The sequence below is a fragment of the Pelophylax lessonae genome, assembly GCF_965119305.1.
Source record: "Pelophylax lessonae genome assembly, chromosome: 2".
NCBI lineage: Eukaryota > Metazoa > Chordata > Amphibia > Anura > Ranidae > Pelophylax > Pelophylax lessonae.
Window position 1 is genome coordinate 669,717,084 of NC_138769.1, and position 18,058 is coordinate 669,735,141.

Below are 18,058 nucleotides of genomic sequence, written 5' to 3' on the forward strand. Positions count from 1 at the left end.
ATAACCTATCTAACCCTGTAAAGCAAAAATTGCTAAACATACCTGTTCTTCAGCAGCTCCTATCCAGTCCCCCTGCTGAGCTGTCAGCGGTGACTTCAGTGTGTGGGAGTGTGCAGGGGAGGCAGCTGACAACAATAGCCCCATATAACTATATGGGTGATATTTTCCAGTCATTGTTGGCTGTCTCCTGCACACAGCTTCCACCGGTCGAGACTGGACCGGCTTCAGAAAAGGTATGCATAGCGATTTTTATTTACAGGGTTAGGTAGGTTAGTCTTAGAATGTGGCTGTGAGATTTTAGTTTTAAGCTGAACTTCCACTTTAACAACCTCCTTCCCATGCCTATTCTGACACTTCGCTCCTACATGTAAAAATCTACCTTTTTTTGCTAGAAAATTACTAAGAACCCCCAAACATTCTATTATTATTATTTTTTTTTTTATAGCAGAGATCAGAATAAAATGGTGTGTGTTGCAATTTTTAGGTCACAGGGTATTTGTGCAGTGGTTTTTCAAACGCAATATTTTTGGGAAAAAAAACACATTCATGAATAAAATAAAAAACATAACAGTAAAATTATCCCAATTTTTTGCGTAACATAAAATATAATGTAACACCGGAGTAAATAGATACCCAACATGTCGCGCTTTATAATTGCGTCTGCCCATGGAATGGCAGCTAACTACGGTGCCTAAAATTCAATAAGGGACGCTTTAAATGCCTTTACGGTTACCAGTTTAGAGTGGCACAGGAGATCAGTTGCTAGAATTATTGCTCTCGCTCTGGCATTTGTGAAAATACCTCATATGTGTAGTGCGATCACTGTTTACATATGCATGCAGGAGTATCATATGTGTTCGCATTTGCGCGTAAGCACAGTGGGACGTGGGCGCTTTACTTTTTTTTTTTATACACTTTTTTTAGTTTTTTTTGTACAAACTCTATTGCTATCACAAGGGATGAACAACATCCCTTGTGATAGCATGGACCGGCACAGGTCCTCTTTATGGAGAGATTTGGGGTCTATTAGACCTTAAATCTCTCCTAGGGCCCCCTAAAGCAGCCGATCAGACCGAGATCCCTCTGATTGGCTGCTTCTCTGGCCGCTGGTGGCCAGCTAATCAAAGGGGCGGAACCGGAAGTGATGAATACTCGTCGCTCCCGGTTTCCAGGGTTACAGAGAGAGGGGAATGATGTCAGTTCCTCTCTCTCTCTCTCTCTCTGCCCCAGACAGCCATCGCCACATCGCTCCAGGCCTCCGCAATGGGACTGGAGAGCCCAGGAGAGGCAGCAGCGGGAGGGGGGGTGGGACCCCTTTGCGCCACCCGCATAAATTATTAAGTGGCTCATTAGCCACTCGGATCACTTCTGCCTGAAAGGGGATCGCTGTCTGCAAACGATACCGGGATGATGACTGTAGTTGCAGGCATCATCCCGGTATAGCCACTGAAACCCGAGGACGTACGGGTGAGAAGTGGTTAATGTTGGCTGACTAGAGACAAACAATGATTCTTTCAAATTTTTCCATGTGAGCACATATTTATTGTATTTAGGGATTTCATTAAAATATATACCCTAACTGTACCACATTTTTCTGCTGTCAGTAAAAAAGTAAAATATCCTGACTACACCTTTAATTTGTCTTTAGGTTTATGTTCAGTAACTTTAAGAAAACATCTGAACCCATTTCAACTAGTAAACTATCCTAATAATGGCTCTAGTTCCCTTAACCCAAAAGCAATTACACACTTACAATACAATTAGATTCCCATACAAACTGCGCTCAAAAAAGAGCCATCTGCTGCTCTCTACAGATCTCGGCAGGCTGAATAGAAAAGACTTCAATATCCCACAAGAAATACCTTGTATTTGTCAATTTCTGCCTGTAACTTCACGGACATAGTAGTGTGCTCCTCCATTTTCCTCAGTCTGTCATGCCAAGCCAGCAAAAACTCCTCAAAGCTGTAATATTTGCTCCTGGGAATGAAACAGATGGTTGAAATGGTTCATCTTCCATTAGAACAAAGAACAACTGTGCTCCAATTAAAAAGCAGAACTCAACTCAAATTAAGAAATTGCTGACATCAATAAATGTATCTTAATTGCCATTTTTAGTATCAGTTGAGCTGTTTTGGGCTCGGTGGGTTGTCTGATCCACAATAGAAGAATACTTGGTCTGTGTACACTGATCATGGAGTATAATGCACTTCCAGCGGCCATGATGGCTTAGTTGTGCTAGGAGAATTGCTATGGCTTTTTCGGTTTTCCCAGCTGAAAATCAATGTACTGCAATCTGTAAAAAGACTGCTTACAAGAAAAAGAGTCACATTAAAGGCCTGCTCTAGGGAACAATGCTGGCAACTGTATAATTTTAAAACCTGTATGATAGTATTCTGTAAAATAATCCCTTTTTTTCCCATTTTATAGACTTGTATTTATATTTTTTTTCCCCCATTTACACAAGCCAAGCTGTCCAAAAACCTAATGCTAGAACATAAAAAATGTTAAACAGGAGTTAGGCTTTCATTTGTTACCTAAATCCTATTTAAACCTACAGGTCTATCTAAAACCCTGTCCACTGCTGCTATTTCACCACAGAACTGAAAAGCATTGTCACCTGAGAGAAACTACCATACATTGTGAAACATGTTTTTATGTTTTGTGTGTAAGTAATGTGTGTGTATACATTTTTAATGCTTTCATGGCCCTTAAAGTGGTTGTAACCCCCCCCCCCCCCTGTAAGTTGTACCTACAGTATAGGTAAGCCTATAGGAAGGCTTACCTATAAGTACAGTAAATATCTCCTAAACTTGCACTATTTAGGAGATATTTACTTTATAGTGCGCCGATGCGCTCGGTGTAGTGACCAGTGACTCACGGGATTGACGTCACGCGGCTCTGGTCAGTAGCATAGCTGGAGTTCGCAGACCCAGAAGAAAGATGGGTGAAGATGGATACGTCCTCCAGTGGGGACGAAAGGGCTTTGTTTGGAGGCAAGTGTCACATAATGTGCCAATATGCAATGCATATTAGCACATTATGCCTTTACTTTTCAGGGGAGCAAAAAAAGAAAAAAAAATCACTGGCTTTACTTCCTCTTTAATAAAATGTTGGTATTTGTGTTAAAAAAAAAAAAATCCAATTTTTTGGTACATGTAGTTTATTCAACAAATTAAAAAGGATTTGTATTGGTTAGAGAAGGTAAAATGGGATTTTTGACTTACCGTAAAATCCTTTTCTCGGATGTTCATTGACGGACACAGCTCCTGATATTCTTACCCATTGGGTTATACTGCCCCCTACGGGAGTAGGACACTAGGCAGAAAAAAAGTGAGTATGCCTATGGGCAGTCCCAGGGGAAATACTCTGTCTCTCTGCTATAGGTACTCAGTTTTGTTACAAGCAGTGTCAGAAGAAAATACAACTCCACAGAGGGGTGCTGTGTCCGTCAATTAACATCACAGAAATGGATTTTACGGTAAGTCAAAAATCCTATATTCGCTTTCCTTCATTGATGGACACAGCTCCTGATATTCTTAACCATTGGGACATCCCAAAACAGTGTTAAACATGAGGGGTGGGAACAGCAAAAAAATTCCCAAGGCTAAACAGTAGCCAACCAGGCAACAGGAGCTCAACCAAAAAAACTGGAGCCCACCTGAAAAAAACAATACACCCTCTAAGAGGATCAGGTCCTCTAAACAGCAGCCTGCAAAACTTTGTGGCCAAAAGAAGCATCTGCAGATGCCAACACATCCACTTTATAAAATTTTGTGAAGTGTGCACCGACGACTAAGTGGCCGCCTTGCAAACCTGCGTTACTGGCGCCTGATGACGGAAGGCCCAGGAGGCACAAAGCGCCCTAGTAGAGTATGCCTTAACAGGAAAAGGAGGAACCTGAACCTTGATGTGTCTGTCCTCTTTGTACAACTAAGGTGAACGACAGGATAATGCCGCCAGTTCAGACACACTGGGTGCAGAGATGATAGCCACCAAAAAGGCCACCTTCTGGGAAAGCATAAGCAGGGGAATCTCCCGAAGATTCTCAAAGGGAGGCTTCTGGAAGACCGAAAGCACCAAATTGAGGTCCCGAGGTGGCAATGGAGCCTGCACTGGAGGAACCAAATGTCAGACACCCTGAAGAAAAGGTACGCATCAGGGAGTGTGTGCCCAAAGGTCGTTGGAAGAAGACCGTCAAAGTCAACACCTGGCCCTTGATGGTACTCAAGGCCAATTTCTGTTCAACCCCCCGTTAAAAGGAAGGTCAAGATCCAAGCCACTTAAAAGGAGCAAGGATGAACCTGAAGAGACTCACACCCCCGCAATACAAATCTTCCACATATGATGGTAGATCCTCCTAGAAGTAGATTTTCCTAGCTTTTAATAGTGTAGGAAACACCAACTCAGATAAACCTCTATCCTTCAGCACCTGACGTTCAACAGTCAAGCCGTCAAAACCAGCGACTGTAAAGCAGAATAGAAGATTGGTCCTTGGGACAGCAGATTCTCCCTGGGAGGAAGCTTCCAAGGAACGTCAGCGACCACCTGCACCAGATTGGCGTACCAAGCTCAGCGAAGCCAGTCCAGAGCCACTAAGATGACTGGAGTCACTTTTGCCTTGACCCTGCGTAGAAGTCTTGGCAGAAGCTTGAGAGGAGGGAAGGCATAAATCAGACAATACTGACCCCACTGAACCACCAGCGCATCTGTGGCATCCGCCAGAGGATACCTTGACCGAGACACAAAACTTCTTCACCTTTCCGTTGAGCCGAGATGCCAAAAGATCGACCTCAGGGATGCTCCAACAGAGACACAACTGATGAAACACCTTCGGATGAAGGGACCACTCCCCGTAGTCCAATGCTTGCCAACTGAGGTAATCCGCCTGATAGTTTTCCATCTTGGGATATGTACGGGGAAAGGGTTGGAAGGAACCGTTCTACCCACCCACCAGAATGCCAGCTACATCCAGAGCCACCAGGACACTTTCTATGCCCCCTTGGTGATTGACATAAACCACGGCCATAGCATTGTCCGATTGAATGTGCACTGGACAACCGAAGACAATCCATCCAATGGTCCAGACACAGTCTGATCGCTTGGAGTTACAAGACACTGATTGGTAGTCTGGACGCTTCCAGTGTCCAGATCGCCTGAGCAGAATGCTTGCCAAGGACGCCTCCCCAGCCAGACAGGCTGGCATCCGTGGTGACCACTGTCCAATACAAGGGGAGGAAGGATTTGCCCAGCTGACGCATTGGAGAACAAAGCCACCATATCAGGGACTCCTTCATTCCCAGACTCAGCCGGATCCAATTGTCCAGAGACTGCGGAGTCTTGTCCTATTTGGTCAGAATCTCCCTTTGCAGGGACCTCGTATAGAACTGTGCAAACTGAACCATCTCGAAGGTAGACACCATCAGGCCCAGCACCCACATGCAAGTCCAGAGGGATGACCATCTGTTGGACAGCAGGAGATGAAATGCAGCCTGCAATTTCTGAAGTTTTTCCAGAGTCAGGCCCAGATAGTCCAACATTGTGGACGGAACCAGGGCAGACTTCTGAAAATTGAGAATCCAGCCAAACTCCCGCAGAGTTCGTTTTGTGATCTCCAGGTTTTCCACCAGAACAGAAGGAGACTCGCCCAAGTAGCCCAGTCCTGCGATCCCGTTGGCGTAACAAAGATAGCACCGTGGCTAACACTTTTGTTAAGACTCGAGGTGCAGAGGCGAGATACTGCTCTCCTCCCACGGAAAAGCGGAGGAAGCGCTGGAGACTGGCACATATTGGAATGTGAAGGTAAGCATCCTTGATGTCGATAGAGGCGAGGAAATCCTCCTGACGCAGGGATGCCACCACCATGCAAATGGACTCCATTCTGAACTTCTGCACCCGCACAAAGCAGTTCAGGGCTTTGAGGTCCAGGGTTGGATGCACTTTGCCTTCCGTCCTTGGGACTGTAAACAGGTTTGAGTAAAAACCCTGAAAACTTTCCGAAGTTGGAACTGGGACAATCACCCCTTTATGTAACAGGTGTATTGTACCGCCCCAAACAGACCCTGTCTGGGGACAGGTGCAAGTTGGAAGGAAAGAACCTTGCCGGGGGACAAGAGCGAAACTCAATCTTGTAACCGGACCAAATTAATTTATGGACCCACTTGCTTTGCACCAGGGAAGGTCACGGGTCCGGAAACCAGCAAAGACATCCCCCACCCCCGATACTACGGGTGAGGGCGCACCTTCATGCTGAAGGAGCCTTGTCCATGGGTCTGGAGAAACCCGCTCTTGGTTTGCCAGACCAGGTTTGTTTGGATCCTCCAGGGGAGGCCCTGAAAGGCTTTAAGCCCTTGTCAGTCAACCCGAAGGGATGAAAAAACTTCTTATGAGCCGAAAAGGAAGGCCCACGTCTATGATGAAGGTACTCTTCCCCCCTGTGAGACCTTTTATGATGTCATCCAGGGTAGCTCCAAACAGGCCATCTCCTTGAAAGGAAAGATCAGTGAAGGCCTTTTCAGAAGTCTGGTCCATAGACCAGCTATTGAGCCAAAAGAGGCATCACAGATAAACTGCAGCCCCTGGATCAGCTCGTCTGCAAGCTCAGCAAAGGCAGTGGGGGGAGCTGTTCTCCATCCAGGTCACGGCGTGACCTTATCCCACTCGGTCAGAGTTTGTGACACCAGGGCATTAGTGAATACCGGCCTCAGTGCCGAACCAGCCAGAGTGTACATATTGTGGGCCACAGCCTCCGCCTTCCTGTCAGCCGGATCCTTAAAGGCAAAGGACTCTTCCACCGAACCAATGGGTAGCTTGTTCAATCTGGAAACCGGAGGGTCCACAACAGGTGGAACAGTCCACTTCTTAGTGGACTGTTCATAGGGGTAATGCCTAGTAAAGCACTTAGGGACCCCATGGAGATGCTTTGGTCGCCCCCACTCTTTAGCGACAATTCTGCTAAAATAGGCGGGGAAAGGAAACACCTTTGTCGCTCTGGATGGCTTGTGAGTGCCAAAGGGAACCTACGCCTCCATCGCAGCTGCATCCTCTATCTTATAGGTCTCACGCACAGATACAATCAGTGCTGCCACCAGCACCTTCTCGTGCGTGGTTGCAGGCGTGGAGGAATTATCCTCACTATCAAAGGATTCCGGGCGCGTGGTTGCAGACTCAGCAAGGTGACCCACGTCTATGGCGGCTGAATCAGATTCCCGATTTGATAAGATAAATGAGGCAGGGGAAGGCGGGGGTGCTTTTTGCTAGCCCGTCGCCTGAAAGTCACCTCCCCCCGGGACACCAAGGACTCCAGGACTGCCATCAGTGCATCAATGGATGGTTAGAACCCGGAGTGCCCCATAGCCTCAAAGAGGGGATCAGGTGGGCAGAAATGCTCCAAAGACCCCAAGAGTCACCAGGGGAACCCCAGAAAACAGGTGTAAAACACTGCAAGGGACACCCCCACAGTCCTGGCAGCACACCCAGACACCAGGCACAGAGCACCAAGCGTACCTCAGTAGAGGAGGGAGAGAACCTCACCAGACTCAACACCCAGAGAAACAGGCACCTGCAGCCACCAGGATAATCTATACTGTACCCACCGTAATCATGAAGTAAAAGGATCCAGGAGTCAGCACCACAGGATGAGGGGGGCTCCCACCACCAAAATCGCCACCCACAGGGCTCCACTGTCATGGCCGCCGCTATTTTCAATGGCAAACCACCACAAAACGGCCACTGGACTACACAAACATGGCTGCCATGCATGGAAACACACAGGATACAGCCAAATGGTGGCACCACGAGGCTTCCAGGGACCCCGGAGGGATCCCTAGGTCTCAGAGACAGACCCAGGCAGGACAGGGGCCCCTGGCAGGAGCCCCCACCAAGTACAATGATCGTCCGGTCTTGCACCCCCCCCCTAAGCTCCCATCGCCAGTATAGTGTCCTGCCCCCCACCCCAGGAGGTGGCCAGACCACTCAAACAGCCCCAGCATAAGTGGAGGGGGGTAGGATGGGGGACAGATCTAAGGGGGGTGCCTGGCAGAAAGGAGGGGAACCCAGGGGTCCGACCGTCCCAAGGAGGGGCCCACGTCCACCTCAAAACCCTCCAGGGGGAGAGGGGGGGGCAGCTGCTCACCATAAAAAGGTGGGCACCGCTCCAGACAGAACCCCTCTCCATCTAAATGGGGGGCTCTCGGCCAGGAGGAATGCTGTGACTCGGGCCAAGACCTGGTCGTATGCAAACTCGCAGGCCAGCCCCCGTCCAGTGGGGCTATGCCGCGGATGACTTAGTGCAGAGCTGAGGTCTGAGCGTGCTCACTAGCCAGACTGGGGTTACCACTGGATCTAGATTATTAAGCCCGTCACCCAGTCCAGCAGTTTATTGTAGATCTCTCAGGAAAAATCCAGGAGAAAAAAAATTCTATCTAAAAGAAAAAAAAATTTGCCAGGACCATAGATCGCAGCAAGGAACTAGGTCCTTACTCCTGACTAGGCAGAAAAAAAACGAAGTACCTACAGCAGCGAGAGGGAGTATATGCCCTGGGACTGCCCATAGGCATAGCCAGACTTTTCTGCCTAGTGTCCTACTCCTGTAGGGAGCAGTATAACCCAATGGTTAAGAAAATCGGGAGCTGTGTCTGTCAATGAACGAAAGAGAAATTATGTTTTTGTTTACTTTATAAAGGCTTGTGCATCAGATAGTAATTGGATTTGGCACTGGTTTAGATTTAATTAAAAAAAAAAAAAAAAAAACCCTTAGTTGTACTTTTACCCATTGAATGGACAAACTGTGGAATAATGGTGCCTATCAACCAATAAAAATGAAGGAGTTCCCAATGCTTGGCTTGACAGTCCTACTAAGCACATCTCCAAACACAGGGCAAGCACAGAGGCAGTGCCAGGGGTTACGGACCTGAAAATTACTCCACAGCTACTAAAAATGTGGTCTAGAAAAAGGCCCACAAGGAACCCAGATACCAAAGGTCACTTTCAGGCTAGTAACACAACATCTAGTCAGCAAGTCCATATGCAAAGTCAAAAGTCCAGGTAGAGGATGACAGCACCAGATAGTTGACAATCCAAGGGAAAGCCTTAAAAGTGCTGTAGTCTTGCTTGAAGAAAAAAGTGCCAGTAAATAAGGTAGTCTTCAGAGCTAAAGAAATAAAGTTCATCCTCTTAGGACACTAGCAAAAAAACCAAACCATGCTAGTAGAAGTAGGATTTATACCCTGGGGTGACCTACAGTTTTTTTTTGGTCACCAGTGTTCAATCCTTTTCTAGGCAGCCGAATAATCCCCGAACGTTTAAGGCTTATTGTGTCACTCAGTGGACAAAAAATAAATTTTCTTTTAACTCAAATCCCATCAAGGTCCCAAAACACCTATCTAGGACATTCTCAACATCTTCCAAGAAGACCAGAGCCTCAGATTCAGGCCCCTCCATCGCTGTAATCTGACAAAATAATCAACTGCTACAATGAGAGGTATTATATTTTTAGGGGCACATGGCCCAGAGTAACTTTTATATATCAGGATTCAAATTACTTTCTTCAAATGCTGCGCCATATCATGATATTAAAGAGCTAGGTCTGCAGTAAGCTACCCCATCTGGTTTTATACCAGTTTCTAAAAACCTATTCTTGCTGGCAGCAATATACTTCTTTGGTAAATTAATACCTTCTCCAAAAAATGTATTATACAAGTAGGTTACAAGGCAGTTTTAGGGGCCCAAACCTGATGGGTTCAGTTTGATTTTTTACAAAATGCTATGGAAAAGGAAATTGTACCATTTAGGTGGTGATTGGGTTGCTTTAAGCAGCTAGTGTACCTGAAAGAGATCCAGTCTTCCCTTGCCTTCTCATTAAATTCTTGATAGAACTCTTCATACAGAGACCAGGTTTTCATGCAGCCATCAATATCAAGCCGTATCTCCTCTGCTATGGAGAAGTCTGTAGCCTCCAGTTCAAAGTGCAGACAGTCATCGCTGGAGGTGTGAAATAATATGGATAAAAACATGAGAAGAAGAGAACATGACAAAACATTGGCAATGCCATATCTTTTGAAATACGTTTCTTAAAATCTCATTCAGCCTAGGTTCACACTGCATGGGCTGTGATGCAATGCGATTTTCATGCAGCTTTGAGTGCAATTTGTGCTTGACAGCTGCAATTGTAATGCAATTTTAATAGTCTATAGAGCTTAACATTGCATCGCACTAAAACACATAAAATACCCTTTTTTAACCGCATCATAATCCCACTGGCTTTCATAGAAAACAAGGGCATTTCACTTGGGAATTGCGTGGAGAGTAAATATCTATTGACCAAAAAAATGGCACGATCCCCTAAAAATTTGAGTGCATCTAGTAATAACCCCCGTTAAATAAGGAAAACACCACAGACGAGGAAGATGGGGATTTTAATGTGCCCAAAATGAAAAACAAATGGTAAAAAATATATACATTTTATTGAGAAAAAGACAATAAAATCCTGAGGAAGCCCAAACTGTGGGTGAAACACGTTGATCCAATCTACTTTAGGATGTGCCTTGTTAAGTGATAAACCTTTTATATATTGTATCTTTACATGTCGATTTTATTGTCTTGTTCTCAATAAAATGTATAGATGTTTTACGATTTGTTTTTTTTTTTTTTTTTGATGTTTTGAGCAAATTAAAATCCCCATTTTCCTCGTCTGCAGGGTTTTCCCTGTTTGACGTGGGTTATTTCTAGATGCACTCAAAGGGTATTTCCCTTGACATGCAAATCTATGCATTTTGAAATGCATCTGAACCGCATCAGATTCTTATCAGTGTGAACTAGGATTCAATGATCCCCTCTGCTGCTACAAAGTAGCACCAAACGATATAAAACTGCTCTAAAATGATAAATATGATGCAAATATGTGTAAACTGTTACAGTTGGATGACCAATATTTCAAGTACAGTGTTCATAAAAAGCACAAAACCCCCAAAATCCTTGCTAACTGGAAGGCAGCTGCGTTTGCACTAGATAGATGAATAAATCTGTCAGTATCTTGCTTTACACATCCCACGCTGAGTTTCTTGAAGACACAAAATCAGATGGATTGTGCATTTATGACTGGACCTCATTGACATCTAGGCGGGCTGGTGCAGTGCATTTAAGGCTCCATTAATGCTACTGCGACTCCAAAGTGGTGCGATTTCGAGTGCAACGTTGATACAACTTTACACTCTCTGGCACTCAAGTCCCATCAAAAGTACAGGAACCTTTTCAAAGTCGCATAGATTTGAACTGGTTCCAATGCAATCAATGGGAATTGTCATGTGACTTTATGTGTCACAAGTCGCACGACAAAGGAGTGTGGGCCTAATATATTTGCATTATGTCACACAATAACGTGAGTTGCATTAAGACAGTCCATTTATTTGAAGCACATGTTACTGCAACTGCCTGGTGTGAATAGGTCTATAAGCATATTTCTACTTTTCAAGTGCAGAGCCCAACCCAATACCATTATTCTGGGCTACTACTGAGGCAGCATCAAAGGACATGCTTAGTGTTTAATATGAAAGTGCAAGTCCAATGTTTGTCTTTAGATTTGGATAGAGTAGGGAAGGGTTAGAAACCCAGTCAAGTTTTACTGCTATCAAGAGCTTGGTTGGAGATACTGCCTATCACTCAGGGCTCATTCACACAAGCTCAGTTGGTTTTAACTGGGCAGCGCTGTTCAATGCAAGAACAAGGCAGTTTTCTTTAAGTCTTATGGTTTCAGTTGACACCAACATGCTTCATTGGTGTGCACTGAAAAAAAAAAAAAAACAGGACATGTTCTGTAACACATTGCAACATGTTGATGTGCATAGAATTACAAAGAAGTTAAAAAAGAAAAGCAAAACTGAAATGTGTTATAACAAGGACTGCAGTGCATAATATGTGCAGAATAACGCACACTGTATGTTCTAAATTACCCCTTGCTGTCACTGAGACAATGGTTTCCCTAGACAGAAAGTAAGGGAATATCCATGATTTTTTTTGTGTAGATGAGAGAAAGACGAGAACACCCCAAAAATTTGTACTGTTGTCTGTGTTGCCATTGGATATCTTCACTTCCTGTCTGGCGAAAACATTTCAGAGCGTAACTGAAAAACACGACACTCTCCGGCTCTCCCAAAATGCAGTGTTTGGAACTTGAGCAGCTAATTGCCAGGCCTGATAGCGATTATATTGAGGATATGGAAACAATATGGAAGAATCAACTTTTCTAGTGATTGCCATCAGAGCCCCTGATAGCAGTAAAACACTGTCCCAATAAATATATATACCTGAAACATTTTGGCTGAACATACACTTTAATAATATTATTATTTAAAGGCAGCCTTTTTCAACCAGGGTGCCTTGGCAAAATGGCTAAAAATTGCCCAAAAATGGTTTTCAAAAAAGGTTTTCATTGTGCACAATTACAACCTTCTAACTGCAGGCGTTCTAACGACCATTGACATAATCAGTTGATGAGGATGTCAGTCGCCTGCAAAGCATCCTTGTTTGACCCTCCCCTGCCCCTCACATTAGCTGAATGATAAAGAAAAACTGAGGGAGAAGAGAAACATTGGAATACTAGTCAGTACCAGTTTACAAAAGTGTATTTGCTTTGGAAGAATAAATCACATCTTATGTTGGGTGTCCTACTTGGACTTGTGGATGTTGCTGCATTATGTAAGACTACTAGAATAGTTTTTACATTTTAGAATGGGGGCCTTAAGACTGTCCATATTTTGTAAAGGGTGCCTTGACTGAAAAACGGTTGAGAAACACTGATTTAAAAGGTACCCAAAATGGTTGGTCTGATTATGCTTGGACAACAAAGGTCCAACAAAGGTTAAAGTTAAAGCAAACCTGTCAAGAGCTAAGACACTAAATTCACATATCCGCAGTTGCCTTACCTTTACTACTGATGTTCACTGTCTAATTTTCTGATACTACTGTCCCATTCTTCATTGCTACCATTACACACAGGAAAAAGGAAACACATGACACTCCCTGCTCTCCCATACTAAAGTGCTCCTTACCTGAGCCAATTAATGAGCCAGACAGGTGATACGTCAGGAGCATGGAGACAAGATGGAAGTAACAACTTTACTAGGTATTGTCGGAAATCTTTTAGGGGTGGCGGGGGGAAGTTAGGGGGAAATGCAGTAGCACCAAGGAAACCTTCAATTCTGATTAAGTGAGGGTATCTAGCCTGAATATGGAATTGTTTAGTGTAAGGTCCACCTTATTAGCCAGAGCTCAGATAGCCAGGATGTTGCATGACATCGTTGTGATCTTATACAGGAAGTTTTCCTACCTGAATCCTTAAAAAAAAATAGAAGAATGTATCTGTTTTGTGCTGCAAACGCTCAGGTATAGCATCCAGGGATCCAGTTTAGATACTGAAGACAAGATAAACCTCAACATCTAAACTCTATCGTGAAACTATTTATATCAATATTTAAGTGAACTTTTTGGTATGGTTTTGCCAATTTTTCTTAAATAGACATTTCATAAAATATGCTGGGCTTACATCAGTTTCTTCTTTGTGGCTTCAAGCTCATCAAACTCCATTTTCTTTTCTTTTATAGACTGAGCACTTTTTTGTAAAATGTCTTCATTTCCACTTTCAATGATATCATCGCCAGGTTTAAACTGATCCCAACGGGCTTTGAATTTTTCTAATTCTTGGGTGTAAATCTTTATTCTTGTCTTCACATTTTCTTTCATTATTTCAATCTATATGTAGAAGCACATTGTAGAGAGTTAAGAAACATAGCTATGACTGGACGTGTTTCCAAAATGCATAATTGAAAATGAGCAAATATTCTGTTGTTGTACACCTTTCGAAAAATGTATTCAATACATCTCTGTAAAACTTGCACATTTCTGCCATGTTTTGTCTCTTTAAAAATGTGTGTGTGTGTGTGGGGGGGGGGATGAGGAGGAATGGGAGGGAGTAGGAAAAATGAGGAGGAATAGGAGGGAGGAGGCAAAATGAGGAGGAATAGGAGGGAGGAATGGGAGGGAGGAGGGAAAATGAGGAGGAATAGGAGGAATGGGAAGGAGTAATGGGAAGGAGTAATGGGAGGGAGGAGGGAAAATGAGGAGGAATGGGAGAGAGAAGGGAAAATGAGGAGGGTTGGGAGGGAGGAGAGAAAATAGGGAGGGAGGAGGGACAATAGAGAGGGAGGAGGGACAATAAGGAGGAATAGGAGGGAGGAGGGAAACTTAAGAGGAATAGAAGGGAGCAAGCGAGATGAGAAAGAATCAGAGAGGGGAAGTGAGATTAAGTGGAATGGGAAGGAGGAAGGGAGATAGAAAAGAATTGGAGGGAGTAAGTTAGGCAGGAGGGAAAATGTAAAGGAATGAGATGGAAGAAGTGAGATGGGGACGAACAGGAGGGAAGAAACAAGATGGGGAGGAATGCGAGGGAGGAAATGAGATGGGGAAAAATGGTTAGAAGAGAGATTGATAAAAATGAAAAGGAGGAAGGGATATCAGGATGAATTGGAGGGAGAAAGTGTGAAAAGGAAGAATGGAAAGGACAAAGTGACATAAGGAGGAATGGGGGAAGGGGGGGTTGAGGAGATAGGAAGAAATTAATGGGAGGGAGGAGAAAAAATGAGGAGGAATGGAAAAGGAGGGAGATAGATGGGAAAGAATGGTAGGGAGGAAGCGAGACAGAAGAAGAAGTAGAAAAGGGAGGGAAAACAGGATATTTGGAGGAAGTAATATTATTTGGTAATATTATGAGTAAATGAGAAGGAGGAAATTAGATGTTGAGAAATGGGAGGAAGAAAGGGAAATGAGAAGGAATGGAAGGCAGGGAGTAGGATGTGGAGGAATGGGAGGGAGGGAGGTAGCGACATGGGAAGGAATGAGAGTGAGGAAGTGAGATGGCAAGGGATGAAAAGTAGGAAGGGAAATGAGGAGGAATGAGAGGGAGGAAGAGATACTGGGAGGAATAGGAAGGAGGAAGTAAGATTTGGGGAAATGGGAGGGAAGAAGTTAGATGGAAAGGAATGGAAGGGAGGAAGTGAGATGGGAAGAAGTAGAACAGAGAAAGAGACATTGGGAGGAATGGGAGAAAGGAAGGAAAATGAGGAGGATAGAGAGTGAGGAGGTGAGCTGGGGAGTAAATAGGAGGGAGGAAATAGGATGGGAAGGAATCAGAGGGAGAAAATAAGATCAGGAAGAATAGGAGGGAGGAAGTGAGATGGGGAGAATAGAAGGGAGGAGGAGAGATAGGGAGGGATGGTAGGGAGGAAGGGGATTAGGAAGAATGATCTTACCTGCTCTTTCACCATTAGCTGATGACTCTCTATCATTAATTCAAATTTATCCCACTTTGCCCTGAGACTACTAATCGTATCCAAGCCACTTCCTGCCACTGACCGCAGTAACCGGTTTTTGTCTTCAGCGTCTTTAAATAAAGGTAGTATCTGCAAAATAAAACATATTTTAACATTTAGACTTCATCTTATAGAAGAGAACAGTTGGGCTATCTTTGCTGGAGGCTGCTGTTACAAACTTATTTTGTTTTATGGAATATGGAAGAAAAGGGAGATATTATTTTATTGGCTTTATAATTGTCTATACTAAACATGAGTATTCTGGCATCTATAGCAACATAGAACAAAAGCCAAAAACAATAAACTACCATACACACAAAGTGAAATAACAGTATTTAAAGATGAATTCCAGCCATGGTATAGTTTTACATATTTGCCATTACAGGCTGATAATCACTGAAGTGGACACCCCTACTCAGCAATCTCCACTTGCTTCTAGGTCCTGTGCCGAGTGGCTTGCCTGATGCATTATAAAAAGAGGAGGTTGGTTGTTCTGCACAAGCGTTCTCTGATTGGACAAGGTGGAGAAGAGACGTCACCACCATTTTCCCATTTACCAAACCAGCTTGTTTACAGCGGCAAGCACCTGAAGCTGAAATTTACACAGGCTCTCAAGAGTCAAAGCAGTGACCCCTTCTCTCTCCCTGCTTGCTTGTTTGGTCAGCTCTGTTATGAATATCATCATATAGGTGTTTGAAAGGCAAATAGGTTCTGATAGGATCTCCCTTTAGAAAACTTAGTGCGACTTTGCTCAGCTCTGTGACTCTGTATTAAATCTTGAATTTTGAAAAAGATTTTATACACAATGGTAAAAAAAAACAGATATAAAACATTAAAAAGAAAAATTGATTTTTGTATTACTTAAAATCTATATTACTGGAGTTTATGGAAAGAAACAGAAATTCAGATACAGTTAGGGCATCTAACAGCAGACTAATACAGAGAGAGAGCAATACAGAAACTAACATAAAAGGGATGAATCTGCGCTAATTTCTTCACAAATAATAATGTAACACTAAAACCAAACTAAGCATAAAAATCAATAAACAAATCCACTTCAATCAAATAAATAATTAAAAAAGGTGTGGGAGATGTTGAGTGATGATGATGAACGGAAATAAATAAGTGTAGAAATATAGTGCTTAAAAAGCTGGTGACTATAAATACACAAATAATTCGTGGACACAAAGTACAAAATCCAAGAAAAAATAGCAACGCAGTGGTCATCTTGGAGGTGTGTTTGGGGTCGTTATGTTGGAATACTGCCCTGCGGCCCAGTCTCTCAAGGGAGGGGATCATGCTCTGCTTCAGTATGTCACAGTACATGTTGGCATTCATGGATCCCTCAATGAACTGTAGCTCCCCAGTGCCAGCAGCACTCATGCAGCCCCAGACCATGACACTCCCACCACCATACTTGACTGTAGGCAAGACACACTTGTCTTTGTACATCTGTGTGTGACAGATGGTGTCATACATGCTTGACACCATCTGAACCAAATAAGTTTATCTTGGTCTCAACAGACCATAGGACATGGTTCCAGTAATCCATGTCCTTCCTCTGATTGTCTTCGGCAAACTGTCAGTGGACTTTTTTGTGCATCATCTTTGAAGGAGGCTTACTTCTGGGACGACAGCCATGCAGATCAATTTGATGCATTGTGCGTAGTCTGGTCTGAGCACTGACAGGCTGACCCCCCTAACCACTTCAACTTCTGCAGCAATGCTGGCAGCACTTGTATGTCTATTTGACAAAGACTACCTCTGAATGTGACGCTGAGCACGTGCACTCAACTTCTTTGGTCGACCATGGCGAGGCCTGTTCTGAGTGGAACCTGTCCTGTTAAACTGCTGTATGGTCTTGGCCACCTGTGCTGCAGCTCAGTTTCAGGGTCTTGGCACTCTTCTTACAGCCTAGGCCATCTTTATGTAGAACAACAATTCTTTTTTTCAGATCCTCAGAGAGTTCTTTGCCATGAGGTGCAATGCTGAACTTCCAGTGACAAGTATGAGAGAGTGAGAGCGATAAAACCAAATTTAACACACCTGCTCCGCATTCACACCGAGTCACATGACACAGGGGAGGGAAAACGGCTAATTGGGCCCAATTTGGATATGTTCACTTAGGGGTGTACTCCCTTTTGTTGCCCACAGTTTAGACATTATTGGCTGTGTGTTGAGTTATTTTGAGGGGACAGCAAATTTACACTGTTATACAAGCTGTACACTCACTACTTTACATTGTAGCAAAGTGTAATTTCTTCAGTGTGTTCTTCCCATGAAAAAATATAATAAAATATTTACAAAAATGTGTGTGTGTAATCACTTTTGTGAGATACTGTAAATTATACCCATTTATCTGAAGTCTTCTCTTCATGTATTCAAATTTCAGAATGTATAAACCTTGCCTGAGCTGTCAAACTTGTCAGAAGTGATTCATGCTGATAGCAGAAGATGGAAGATGGAAGCAGCAGACAGAAATGAGACATGTTGCTCCTGACTGAGACACAAACATACTATAGAGAGATATGCTTTGTTCATATTTAATGTCTGAGGTCTACAACCACAGCAGAGGGAAAATCTTGTCTCCTGCCCTGCCAGACAGAGATGTACGGTTTGACAGAGCTGTGTAAATCTCAGGATTGGATGGGCAGAAATACAAATAATTTTAGAGGTAAAGAGGTTATCATTTGGTAGGT

At 43.7% G+C, this 18,058-nt stretch overlaps 1 protein-coding gene across 1 annotated transcript in view; it reads right to left on the reverse strand.

The window, feature by feature from the left end:
* Window positions 1-18,058, reverse strand: part of DYNC2H1 (dynein cytoplasmic 2 heavy chain 1) — an 807,725-nt gene that overhangs the window by 702,075 nt on the left and 87,592 nt on the right. Inside the window, exons 21-24 of the mRNA XM_082246437.1 lie at window positions 15,300-15,449; window positions 13,538-13,743; window positions 9,823-9,978; window positions 1,863-1,977 (exon numbers count right to left, since the gene is read on the reverse strand). Of these exons, the coding sequence (XP_082102563.1) occupies window positions 1,863-1,977; window positions 9,823-9,978; window positions 13,538-13,743; window positions 15,300-15,449 (627 nt within the window). The remainder of the gene's footprint in view (window positions 1-1,862; window positions 1,978-9,822; window positions 9,979-13,537; window positions 13,744-15,299; window positions 15,450-18,058) is intronic.